Here is a 13,374-nt window from a genome sequence, read left to right on the forward strand (position 1 = left end):
TGCTCCCTCCTGAGTGCTCCTGGGCCCGTGGTGCAGACCGCAGACACACTGGAGCTACCTGCTTACCATTTGCTTCTCCCTACACAACGAGCGCCTTGTGAACAATGACGTATGACCAATGCACCTCTTTCCCCTAGTGTCCAGCACGGTGCCATCTCAATGCACCTCTGTGGGAATCCTTTTGCCTATAATCCTCTCCTGGCACTCTGCTTCCTCACCTTCATAATTCCCACTCCCCCTCGGATCTCCACTTAGTAGTCATCTCCTCAGGACATTCTTACCTCCCCTCTACCGCCAGCTTCCTTGGCACATTCTTACGGCACTGTTGGTAGTGCTTATCACAATCTGTGACTACATGTTAATTAGATAATGTCTCAACCCACCCCACTAAGTTCTGAGAGGGCAGGAGCTGAGTTCTGTTCACCACTAAATTCCAGAGCCTAGTACAGTGCCTGGCACCTAGTAGGTCCTCATTGGTATATACTAAATGAAGGAATGAATAAAAAGCATCCACCACTTTCCTATTATTCATAAATCAAACCCATTTTACCTTGGGGCAAAGTGGTAACGTGTTGAGGATTGCTGAGCCGCCCTTTGCCCGTCAGGCTGTAAGCTGCTACGCTTACTCGATATTCAGTGCCTGGTTTCAAATGTCCGATCACTTGCTCCTGTCAATGACCAAACAGGAAGGGTATCAATGATCAGAAGTTCTTTTGGGGCAAAGCAGACAATTTCCATGAGGGTTGCATCTTGAGGCCCCTATGAAGTTGCTTGGAACAAAGACTGTTTTGCTTTCTCTAAGATTGGCCAAGTTCTGAAATTTGCAAAGAGGAAAACAACCATGGCATATTTCCCAAGACTAGAGAATCACTCTTTATTGGGATCTGTACAATGAATGACTAAGGGCAGGGAGCATATATGGCGTGGATACACTGGACAAAGGGATGCTGTATGTCCCACGTGGGACAGAGCAGGATGGCATGCAATTTCATCACACTACTCAGAACGGCGTGCAATTTAAAATGCATAAATTGTTTATTTCTGGAATCTTCCATTTAATTTTTTCAGACCTGGTTTGACTGCGGGTAGGTAACACCACCATGGAAAGCGAAACCTCAGCTGGGGAAGACTGCTTGGGTCCACTCATCTACCGCTGCTTAGCCTCTAGCACCGCCTTCGAGTGACAGCTCCCAAATCTGCATCTCCAGCGCTGACCTGCTTCTTGGTGTCCAGAGACGTGGGTTTGTGATGGCCTCAGGACCATCCATATTCAACAACTACCATGCCACTCAAATTCAACATAAGTAAAGCTCAACACATTGTTCCTCCTCTTCCCACCAAAAACAAAACAAAAAATTGCTTCATCTCTTGTGTTCTCTCTTATGACCCAAACCAGAAATTCTTGACACTTCCTCTCTGCTCCGTTCTCTTCCCTAACCACTGTTCAATCAGTTACCCATACAGTGACCAGTACTCTGCAATATCACTTGAATCTCTTTATGTCATTTCATCCTCACAGACACTTAAGTCCAGGTCCTCATAAGGATGACAATGGGCCCTGATTCTCCCCGCCACCAGTATTGCCTGCATCGCCAGCGTAGACTTCATACTGCTAGTTACATTCCTAAACACAAAAGCTGATGTCACCCCACTTTAAAACCCCCTCAGAATAGCATATTTGTATCTCCCTGTTTATCCTTCCAACATCATCTTGTGCCACCTCCCTTCCTGGCATTCTATATTCCAGTCATACCTAAGAACATGGCAGGGCTCGAATTTATGCCGTTCCATTGTCTGCCTCTGGGCCTTTGAATCTGCTGCTCCCTCTACATGAAATGTCCTTCTTCCCACTCTCGCCTGGCTCACTCCTGCTCATCCTCCATGACTCAGTTCAGCTGAGACATTACCTCATTTCTCCGACCCCCAGCCTCCAGTCGGGTTAGGTTTCCCTCCTCTGTGCTTCCTGGCGTCCTCGGGGTACCTCAGTCCTAACACCACTCACCTTACATTGTAATTGTCTGTTTATTTGTCACCTTCTCACCACCCACTTCAGGGCAGGAAGCAAGTTCTTATTCCACTGGCATCTCAAAGCTTTGTGTCGTATTATCAGATATGTAGCAAATGCCCAAGCAATGCTTTTTGATGAATGAATAAATGAAGTAGTCAATGAACAAAAGAAAGAAATTAAACCAAGATGCCCAGTATAAGCAGATTACCTCACTGAGAACCAGCTCCGACTACTAACCCCTCCATCTTGATTAAGTACCTTTGCCCCAGGTTCCAGGGGTAGTAACTCCAGACACAGGGCTGACTTCCTCTTACCCGCCCACCCCCAACCCCAGCCACCTCCATATGCCTTTCAGACGTGCTCCCTTCTTCCACTTCCTCTGAATTCTTACCTGCGCCATTTCTACAGCCACCTGGAGAGTGTCTGTCTCCAATCCTCCCCTCACTCTCCCTACCTCCACTCTACCCTACATGCAGCTTCACAGGGGGTCTTTGCTGAACATATGGAGTTGCTTTCACTGGCCCCCTCCTGCTCTAATTCCCTGCATCTGTGCATCCTAGTTCCACCATCTGTCCCCTGGTTTCATGGCAAGTTGGGCGGCTAAGAGACTGGAAGTAGCCGGTGGACACAAGACTTGGTTCTCACTTCTCTCCCAACTGCCCCTCCCAGGCGTTTCCCATGGAATCAGAAGTACATTTTCAAACCTCTTTGATGCTGTCACAGGCTTTTGCTTTTTTCACAGGATCCTTTTTCATGTGAATTCATTACGTTGTATGAAAGATGGGTGTAGTGATACGGTTTCATAGATTATTACAGATATTAGCTATGAGCCCATATCAAATACAGCCACCATTAGTTACTATGCATTGTTTCTCTGTTCCAGGAACACACACAGCCTGATTTAACTTAATTAATTAGGTATCACTCTTATTTTCACTTACAGAAAAGAAAGGGGAATCCTTGAAAAATTAATAGTTTGCTCAAGGGCATATATTTATTAGGTGGCAAACTGGGCATTTGAAACCTACTTTGTTTGACTGCAAGACCCAAGTTCTAATTCAATAATACAGGTATAAAAAATAGTAGATATTTGAATCTATAGAACATACTTATCATAAACACTAAAGAACAGATTATTATTTTGTCTATAAACATGGAAGTTTATAGATACCAGAAATTTAAAAGTTATCACTGAAAATCAAGAGAAACTATACTTGTAGAATCTCCTCGTGTAGACAATTAAATTCTTTATTAGATATGAAAGATTAGTGCTACCTTTAGCCCAGGTATATTCTGAGAGGTAGAGGGTGACCCTCCCAGAAGCCAACTATTTTGTCTTTTTCTGTATCTTTCCTGTGCTGACAACCTGGTAAGTTGGCATCAGGAGTGTGGTCAAAAGGACTGAGTGGCTGGTGCCAGGAAAAGAAGAATTGGACTCAATGATTTTACCATCACTTTGTCTTTTGACATCACTTCTCCAAAATGAAGTCCCTCATTATAGTGTAACTTGTGATAACCCATGGATTCTTTGGTAAAATTCCATACAATCCACAAATCTGTATATTTCGGTCCTTAAATGTCTTATAACCACTACTTCAACCTTGCACCAAATACATAAAATGCTGAATATACTCTTTTAAAAAAGCCAAGTGTTTTGTTGCCTTATCAAAGTTTAAAAACAAGTCAACATGCTTCTCTCTTGGAATTTATTTCTACACAAGATGGTGAGAAACAGTGAGAGAAATTGCTTTCTTAGAGTAGAAGCCAGAGTGAATTCAATAGTCTCCCCTGGCCCTTCCCACACCTCTTCTTTGCTTTGGCAAAGTTGGGTGCTTTCCTGCAAAATAACCCTGCTTTGTGTTTGTCTACCTTTTCTGAAATGAAAAAAAATCCCTTCTAAAAGTTGCTTCCTTTGTCTTCTCAATACCACCCATGGATGTCATGCAATCAGAGAATTGTATCTATAGAAGAGAAAAGCAAGGCACGTTGGTTCATTGAGCCAAGGAGAAAGCTCAAACAACTTTGAACCAAGTGAGCTATTCCCCAGGACTTCTGCCTCCTTCACAGATCATCAGAAACAACAAACATTCTTCTTATGATTGGTATACTATTTTGCATTGACATACCATTCTGAAATGTATGAAATCTTTTAACTGTCACATTTAATCCTCACAACAGTCCCAAGAGGTCTGTCTTATCATCCCTGTTTTACAGATGATGAAACTAAACCCAGAGAGTTCACATAATTACCCTTGGGGACAAGAATGGGTCTAGTTTCCTGCATAAAATACACAACTTTATATACTTCCAACTGCCCGACTCCCACACATAGCATATCAAACTCTCAGGCTAATACCTTGTTTTTCAGATGTCTCACTGCCTTTTCCACATCTATGTTGCTAATTCTATTCTTTCTATTCACAGTCTGTGACAGGATGACTCATTGTCCTCTCATATCCATTCTCTCCTTTTTTATAAGAGAATCCCCGTATTTCAGTTGGGACATGGCTTCTCCAAGACTATGTTTCCCAGTCTCCCTGGCATCTAGGTATGGCCATGTGACTAAATTTTGTCCAATAGACTGTGAGTAAAAATGATGAGGGCAATTTTTGAGTTATCCCTTAATAAGAAAGAATCCTCATCTATTGACTAGAGTGTGGATGTGGAAGTGAGCCATTTTGGACCACGGGAAAGAGGGCCACGGGGGTGGCAGAACAATGAGATGAAAGCATCTCGGGTTTCTGACACAGAGGAGCCACCAGAAGAGTCCTAAACTGGTTATATTCAAATAGTTACATGAGGGAAACATGAATACATATCTTGTTAGAATCACTGTTATTTTGGGTTTTGGGTTTTTGACCCAATGTACAAAAACCTGGATAGCTATGTAAGAGGAGGCCTGGGAAAGATGGGACTATTCTTTACTGAATACCTATTCATTTTGCAATGATGAAACCATGTTGAATGGTTCTGAACTTAAATATCTGACCCTGATTTCAGACCTCACCTTTACTCCCTTCCATGCTGCATTTTCTCCTATTGCTGGAAACCCAGGTCTGTTCCCAAAACTGAAGCTAGATGTTGTCTTGTTCACTAGGCCAGACATGTAGCTATTATACTGTGAAGGCATCCAGATAACATGAATGAGAGGAGGTATGAGGTAGGAGAGTCCTGGACTAGGAGTCATGAGACTCAGGTTCTGGGCCAAACTGCCGTGTCACTTAACTTGTCTGGACCAAAGTTTCAACACTGAAATTCTATGACTCTTGTTAAATAACCTTCATTGGTAGCTAGTAACCATGGATTCATTTTCACAGTTGACTCTACAAGTCAGGGCTGAGCCTCGGTTGCCATAGTGGACATTGGGAATATCTAGCACCACGAGATGGAAGGCACCAGAGAATAGAAAAGTGGTATTTTCCAAACATTCTTTTTCCACTGGTCCTGCGGGAGGCTGGGCAGGCCAGAGTGGAGGAAGGAATTAGAGGGAATTCCCAAAGGTCACAGAAAGTTAGAGAGTACCTTCCAGGGTTTCACAGGAGGGGCAGCACTGGCTTTGGGGCTGGACAAACCTTTCTCAGATGGGTCTGTCCTGTATATTGCAGGGGAGTCAGCATCCCTGAAGCTTGTTTACTAAAATACCCAAACATATTTCCATATGTCCTATAGGGTAAAAAGGAACTTCCAGTTGGGAACCATTACTAGTCAACCCTTCATTTTACTGTCAAAGAGAGGTTTACAGGGGTTCAACCTTGACCTTGCTCAAGGTTACCCTTGATCTGGTAACAGAGATGGGACTAGATGCAAGTATAATGATTCCTGGTTAAGTTTTCTCACTCTAACCTTGGATAAGATCCAAATAGAACCACTTATCTAGATCAACCAGACCAGAGGACTCCAAAACAGGGCAGTGGTACATCCCCCTGGGTGAGCAAGATAAAAATATTTTTTAACAGTTGGTATGCATGATCAAAAAGTGTGAGTCCACCAGTTTAAACATCCTGTTCTATTTCTAACTCTAAAAAATTACCAAATTGCCGTGATTTGTTTTACTATTTATTTTTTCAGGATGAAATTTGTAGGTTGCTCTTCTAAGAAAAATGCAGGTGTCAAGTGCTAACCAAATCAGACGTCTCTATATAAGCAGATTATCAAAGATGCATCAGAATTCCACATAATCAGCCAAGTTATTTTGGTTATTTCATCACTTAAATCAGACTAACCATTTGTCAACCCAATCTTCGCTTTGGCATTTAATCCAGAAAATCAATCAACCGGTTTTAGGTGACCCGGTTCAGTCTTATTGAGAAGGTCTGGAATGGTTAGAGGAAGTAAGCAAAGGAGAAGGAAAGGGGGGTGGGAGAAACCTACCTCTACAGCGGTGTTCACTTGTTTAAATATTTTCTCTCCTTTTCAATCTTTTTCACCTAGTTTTGGAACACAGCTTAAATTACTTCAACCTTTAAAAATGTTCCTCTTAAACTTACTCTGCCATGTGGGATGAAGCAGTGCATGCCAGAATGAATGTGGCTTCTTGAGAAATTATTAACAGTTCACCCGGTATGCTGTATAGACCTGCTTATACTAGAATGAAGCACTCTTCACTGGGCCTTAATCAGTCAGAGGGAGATGCAAGAAAATCAACATTTTGATGAAAAGAGACCCCCTGAATCCTAGATTGGGACGAGTTTAACTTTTCTAAAGCATACTTACAAAAATCACCTGATGATCAGATTGTCCCTAGAAAGGAGAAAAAAAAAAACACACGAAAAACAACATGAACAGGAAAAGAAAAGTTGCTGGAGGAAAAGGAACCCTTCTGCTATGTACAGCCAAGGGCAGCGAACCCACATCTTCACAACGTGAACTCTGTTGACCTCTCACTTAGGTGTGGTTTCTGGGGGCCCTGCAACCAGGACCAACATCTTTATGCTACAGGATGATATGATCAAAGAAAGAGGTTCCCAAACTTTCTGTTCATGGCACCTTTAGTGTTTCAGTCATATTTTTACAGCACCTTTAATCAAAAAACAACAACAGCAAAAAAAAAACAAAAAACCCAACAGTTCCATTTATTCACTGGTTATACCCAAACGACATGGTAATAGTAGTTCACACAGATATTGCTGTTTCCTTGGAGAAGTGCAAACACCCCATTGGGAGTCGGCGGCAGAGCCCTGGAGCACCCTGGCATACAGTAGGGAACCAGAGATACACTACCTGTGACATAGATGCTATCCAAACCCCTGTTTTGTCGATGAGGGAACTGAGACCTGCCCAGGTTACCCAGCTGGTTGGTTGTAATACAGGAATCAGAATGCAAGTCAGAATCCAGAGTCTACTCTGCTGTATCAGACCCTTCCCCTCCCCTCTTCCTGACTCACTGACTTTGCATTTCATCATTATTGCCTCTCCCTGTGACGACTACTCTGTACGTACCTCCACTCACCCCCACCCAAACGCACAGCACATGGGCAGGTACGTACACACGTGTGCTCATTCCCCTGGTTCAAACCATTTCTTACCATTTGAATGCCCTCCCTCTCCTCTGTCTTTCCAGAAACTGCCGTTGCTTCAGTTCTCAGCCCTAAATTTTACCTCTTGACTACATGTTCCTACACTAACCTCTCCCTCTTCAAAACCTCAGTCTGTCTGCTAAGTGGCATGTTATGACACCTGGTCTCCTGCTGCTCTCTAATGTTTTATCGGTGTGACTGGTTTTCCCAGTAAGACTGAAAGCTGCCCAAGAACAGGGATTCTGTGATACCTTGCGCTGGGCATGCAGCAGCAACTCTGGAAGTTATTTGAAATCAGCAAAGTCATCGAATGCTATAATTTGATAGTAGATGCTAATGCTGGACTGTAATTAACAGACAGAATATATTTACCATAAAGGCAATTGCCCATCAGGAATGATATCTGACATCTATATGATTTCTTTATATTTTACCAAAGGCTTTTACATACACGATTTGACACTCAGAAAAGTGTAATTGTTATACCCTTCTCATGGCAGAAAGGTGAGATTTAGACAAGGTAAGTGACTTCAGCCTAAGTTACCCAACATGGAAGTGGAGGAGGGAGATCTGGAAGGCTGTGGTGCCCGTCTCTCTCCTGGCCCTGTTTTATGTTTGCACTTAAGTAGCCTTCCCACAGATGCCAGTGTCTCTGGTTCATGTGATGGGGCAGAATCTTGATTTCAGAGGCACTGTCCAGACTCCAAGACAACTGAAACCAGCACCGTGCCCTCCCTGCCTGGACTACGTTCCAGGCAGAGCCCTGAGCCACACTCACCGCAGAACAGGTGGCTGGTGGCTGGAGACACTGCTGAAGATACTGCCAGCCCTTTGGTAGGGTCCAGGGTCTTGTTAAAAGTTCCAGTGCTACTAAGGGGCGACGCATCTCCAGCTAGTGGTTTCCTAGGTGGGTTCAACCCAATTTCCCCCCCATACGATACTATGACCCACAAGATTGGGGCTGATGAGGGGTGCTTCTGAGGCAAATGAGGGGTGCTTAAGCAAAAGTCTGAAATTAAAAGCTACTCTCCCTTGGTGAAAGCTGAAAATGTGAATCTCTTCTTTTTGAGTCATGAGAGCTTTGGTCAAAAATAGCCACAGCAGGGCTCAGAAGTCAGCCTGCTCTGGGTTTACAGTGGACTCTGTTACTGGCTAATGCATGATTTGGGGAAAGTCATTTCACTTCTCTGAGTCGCAGCATCCTTGTCAGTAGGATGAGGTCATAGGATAGTTATGAAGATTAAACGGAAAAGCAAATGGAAAGCATGAGAGATAGAGCCTGGCAGGTAACAGATGCTCAGTAAGGGATAGCTACTTATCACGGATGACAAATAGGTTTTCCTGTAGTGCGCCTAGCAGTACAATGTATTAAATGTATTAAACGGGAGTTACAAACATTGCCACCACCACCATTACAGCAGTATTCTGGGCACTAACGCTAACTCCTCACAGAGCATCCAAAAGGCTGTCGCCTGTAGAACAACTGTAGTAGAATGGGGAAGGAGGGAGAAAGTGAAAGAAAAGATAACAGAACATGCCAAGGCAGGAAAATTCACCCAGAGAGACCTTGACAGGAAACAGAAAAGAAACAGATGAAGAGCCAACAACTGGTGAGTGTAAGGACAGGGTGTCGGGCGCAAGAAGAAAAATAAACAACCTGGACCCTTTGAATGTACACTTCAAATTACAGCATTTTCTTTTGCATTGTGTCTCTAGACAGTTGGGAAAATACAAATGTGTCCTAGTTATTTATAAAGCTTTATTGGGACTTCAAAAAAAAAATTAGAGTTAAACGTTATGAAGAAGGGGAGAAACAGCTATATAAAGTAGCGATTTTCTCACATGATAAATAGGGTGGGTTGAATCTAGGATGGAAGCTTTGACACCAGAACTCTTTCTTCAGATGGCTGCCTTTCTGGAGATATAGACGCTCGTGATCAGATAATGTACATGAAACACATTTGCAAATGCTCAAGGACCCTACATTAGTTATTATCATTACATATGCAGCAGCACACACACCCCAAATTAGAAACCCTTCTGAATATCGCTGAAATGCCAACCACGGGTGTGCTTTGAGGGGCTGCCAGGATGGAGATACTCACAGTGGCCACGGTGTCCTGGCTGAGAGGCACGCTATGGGACTGCTCCTGTGGGGACTTATCGACGCCAACCTCAGAGTAAAAGACCTGGGAAAGATGCAGACACCAGAGTGAGAGCAGGGCTGGGACTTCTCCATCCGATAAGGGCCTGGGGTTCTAAGTCACTCACACCCGCAGTGTTCTGCAGTGCCCTGCCACCTCTCATATACACTAGTTCCGTGACAAACATAAGACACAGCTGGCTAGGGTCACAAACTTGGAAGCCTGAAGAGGCCAGGAGAAGTCGTGTGTCAGTGAGGTGTGATGGCCAGGGCTGGACCCAGCTCCTGCTATTTTTCGCAAAACCATGACTCTCAGGTAATTTTTCGTTTTCCTACTTTTGATAGGACATGAGTCCAGAAACATGTTTCTCTACTTTAAGAAGATAATAGGACAAGGGCATTGATAAATGGCTACTCTCCCTGGGTGAAAGCGTGACAGTAAGGGGTGGTGGGTTTAGGTTGTTATGGGGAGCGGAGGGGGCATACGTCCCATCTGAGTGGACAGCTCAGCGCCAGCTGACTTGGTTCCCCAAAGGAATGCAGGCCCAGTGCACCCTGTTTTCCCCATATTCCCAGAGATTTCAGAACTTCAAATATTTATCTGAAATCTCCTGACTTTTAAAGAAAACATTTTGGTGAACTTCAATCAATCCAATTTTGTAACCCCTGATAGATAGGAATGCGTTCCCTCATCCCTCCTTCCCTTTGCCTGGCCACCCCTTTCCTGTAATTCAGATCTTACATTATTTTGTGCCTATTGACAACGTTCTACAGTGACTCCCTGTGATTGCCCATGTTTCTGCTTTAGTCTCCAAAGGTGACTGTAGGCAATTGCGTAGAGGAGCCATGTCTTCCTAGTTTAGATTTTCCCATCCCTGAACAGAGTAAGGGCTGGGTAGACCCTAACAGGCTTTCAGTCATTTTCAAATACCCTTGAAAGGAAAACATTTCCTTTGATTTCATGGAGAGAGAATGGGGCAGTTATTAATATGGGAGGGCTGATACAAAGAGGCCATATCTAGAAGGGACAAAGATGGGAAGGACATATAGTTACCCTAAAACACCCAGTACAGAAACCCCGGTGCCCAGGTACTCACAGTGTACCCAATGATGGGCTGCCTAGGATGCCTTGGCATTTTCCACTGGATACTGAAAGCTGTACAGTTCAGTGCGTCCACCATGATATGGAGAGGAGGTCCCAGCTTGTCTGTTTTGTTTTTGCCAAAACAAAAGAGATTGTGTTAGAAGCTCCATGAATCCTACCTGGGGCATTCTTACGTGTGTGTGTATATTCTCTTATTCTTTTTCTTTATTGTTATATTCCTTATATATATTTACAATTTTAAACCCTGGATTCCCTAGGACAGTTCTGATTCTAAACCATGTCTCACAATTGTTCCCTTGGAGTTCTTATCATAGTGGAAGCTAGAGGGACATCACCACAGGGCCTCACAGGACATAAAGGCCTAGAGAATGGCCCGGGCCAGGTCTCACAACATCTAGGGAAGGAGTGAGAGGCCATGACAGGGCCCTGGCTTCATGTCTTCATGAAGATTCTAAACTGGAGCTGGCAGGGAAGCCCAGCGCTCTGAGTGGCTCACATAGCTTACTCACATGTCCCCACAAATCTTCCCACAGGGAGATTTTTTTCTTTCCCAAAATAACTATCATTTGTATAATGCTACAATTATTGTTATTATTTTAATTTTCAGATCATTTTACAAGAAATAAAATGGGACAAATATGTGCAAAGCATATACCTGATAAGGGATCAATACCCAATATGTAAAAAGAATTCATACAACCCAATAGCAAAATACAAATAATCCAATTTAAAAATGAACACAGGATCTGAATAGACTTTTTTCCAAAGAAGACATACACATGGCCAGACATACAAATGATGCTCAACATCACTAATCATCATGAAAATGCTCATCAAAACCACGAGATATCACCTTACCCCTGCTAGAATGGCAATTATCAAAAAGACATGCGATAACGAGATCTGACAAGGACGCAGAGAAAAGACGGCCATTGTGACCTGTTAGTAGGAATGTAAATTGGTTCACACATTACAGAAAACTGTATCGAGTTTCCTTAAAAAATTAAAAACAGAACTACTATACGATCCAGCAATCCCACTTCGGGGTATTTATCCAAAGAAAATGAAAACACCACCTCGAAAAGATATCTGCGCACCCATATTTATTTCAGCATTATTTACGATAGCCAAGATATGGAAAACAACCTAAATGTCCGTCATTGGATGAATGGGTAAATGGATAAGAAAATGTGGTACATGCCTACAATGGAATATTATTCCACCATAAAAAAGAAGGAAATCCTGCTATTTGCAACAACACGGATGAAACTTGAGGGCATTATGCTAAGTGAAATCAGGCAGACAGAGAAAAACAAATACTGTATGATTTCACTTATGAGACTCTAATATGAGACTCTAAAAATAGCCAAACTCATAGAAACAGAGAGTACACTGGTGGTTTGGGGTGCGGGGGGCAGGGGAGAAGAATGGGTGAAAGTGGTCAAAGGGTACAAAATTCCAGTTATAAGATGACTGAGTTCTGGGGATCTACACTGCATTGCATATTGGAAAGTTGCTAAGATGTTAAAAGTTCTCACCACACACATGAAAATGGTAACTGTGAGGTGATGGATGTCTTAACTAACCTTATTGGGGGTCTTCATTTTGCAATATATTACACGTATCAAATCATCATGTACAACACCTTAAATTTACACACTGTTTATGTCACTAATATCTCAATAAAGCTGAAAATTAATTAATTAATGTGGAGGGACGGAATAGAAAACAGCTAGAACTCCATACTCCATCCTGTTTCCCCTTTCTTCCTTCTTCCAGAAGCAACAACCATTTGGCATCGCTGTGTCTTACATCTGATGAGTTTATATGCTCTTATTTTATCTGCACAGTTCTTTAATTTTCCTGGAAACAACCTGGTAATGGGTAAAGGAATGGATAAACTATGCTTTATCTATACAATGCACCACTATCTTTCCCATTTGAACATTTGTTTGTTTAATAAGAGAGCCCTATCTGAGGAAAGAGAGATGCCGATAAAGACCTTTGTAAATTTTAAAGCACTATGCAAATATTAGCCAGCCTCTGACCTTCCCTGCACTGCCGGCCTAGCAATCATCATTCTTTAGTTCCTAAATCTACTGCCACTTGTCCATGTGCCTTTCAATTTCTAAAATTTCATTGTTGCCATCTTCTGTCTGTTTCCATTTGTCCCACTGATTAATGCTCTTTTCCCCAATTTACAAGCATTCTAGTGGGGTTTTTAAGGGACTGGTAGTAAATGTTTGTTTAACCCATCAGGTTGCACTAGAAGTCAATTAATCCTCATAACAACATGAAATAGAGGAGGAAGGCATAATTCCCACTTTACAGACAAAGAAACCGAGGTCTAGAGTCAGTTTGTGTAAGATCTCATCAATGGGACAGAAGACAGAGATAGTGAGAAACAAGGGAGAGGTGGTCTTCCTCTTTCCACCCTTAACATTGGTGCTCTTGGTGATTCTGCCCAACCTCCTGTTCTCAGCTCCCACTTGCCCTCTTCCTGGGTGCTCTGATCCATGCCAGCTGCTACTACATATATGCCGGTGGCTCCCCAATCTACTTCTCCAGCCCAATCCTTCTTTCAGAGGGGCAGGCCTATGTA

General features: G+C 43.0%; 1 protein-coding gene across 5 annotated transcripts in view; it reads right to left on the reverse strand.

Moving 5' to 3' along the window:
* The window catches only part of EGFLAM (EGF like, fibronectin type III and laminin G domains), a 153,818-nt gene that overhangs the window by 87,081 nt on the left and 53,363 nt on the right, over positions 1–13,374 (reverse strand). For 3 of the 5 annotated variants that reach the window (XM_074328985.1, XM_074328986.1, XM_074328984.1), the window contains exons 2-5: positions 10,765–10,874; positions 9,630–9,713; positions 6,722–6,748; positions 551–668 (exon numbers count right to left, since the gene is read on the reverse strand). In XM_074328985.1, the coding sequence (XP_074185086.1) occupies positions 551–668; positions 6,722–6,748; positions 9,630–9,713; positions 10,765–10,874 (339 nt within the window). The remainder of the gene's footprint in view (positions 1–550; positions 669–6,721; positions 6,749–9,629; positions 9,714–10,764; positions 10,875–13,374) is intronic. The other 2 variants (XM_019737331.2, XM_019737330.2) reach the window with 1 other exon arrangement.

The sequence above is a fragment of the Rhinolophus sinicus genome, linkage group LG03 (genome assembly GCF_036562045.2).
Source record: "Rhinolophus sinicus isolate RSC01 linkage group LG03, ASM3656204v1, whole genome shotgun sequence".
In the NCBI taxonomy this organism is placed as follows: domain Eukaryota; kingdom Metazoa; phylum Chordata; class Mammalia; order Chiroptera; family Rhinolophidae; genus Rhinolophus; species Rhinolophus sinicus.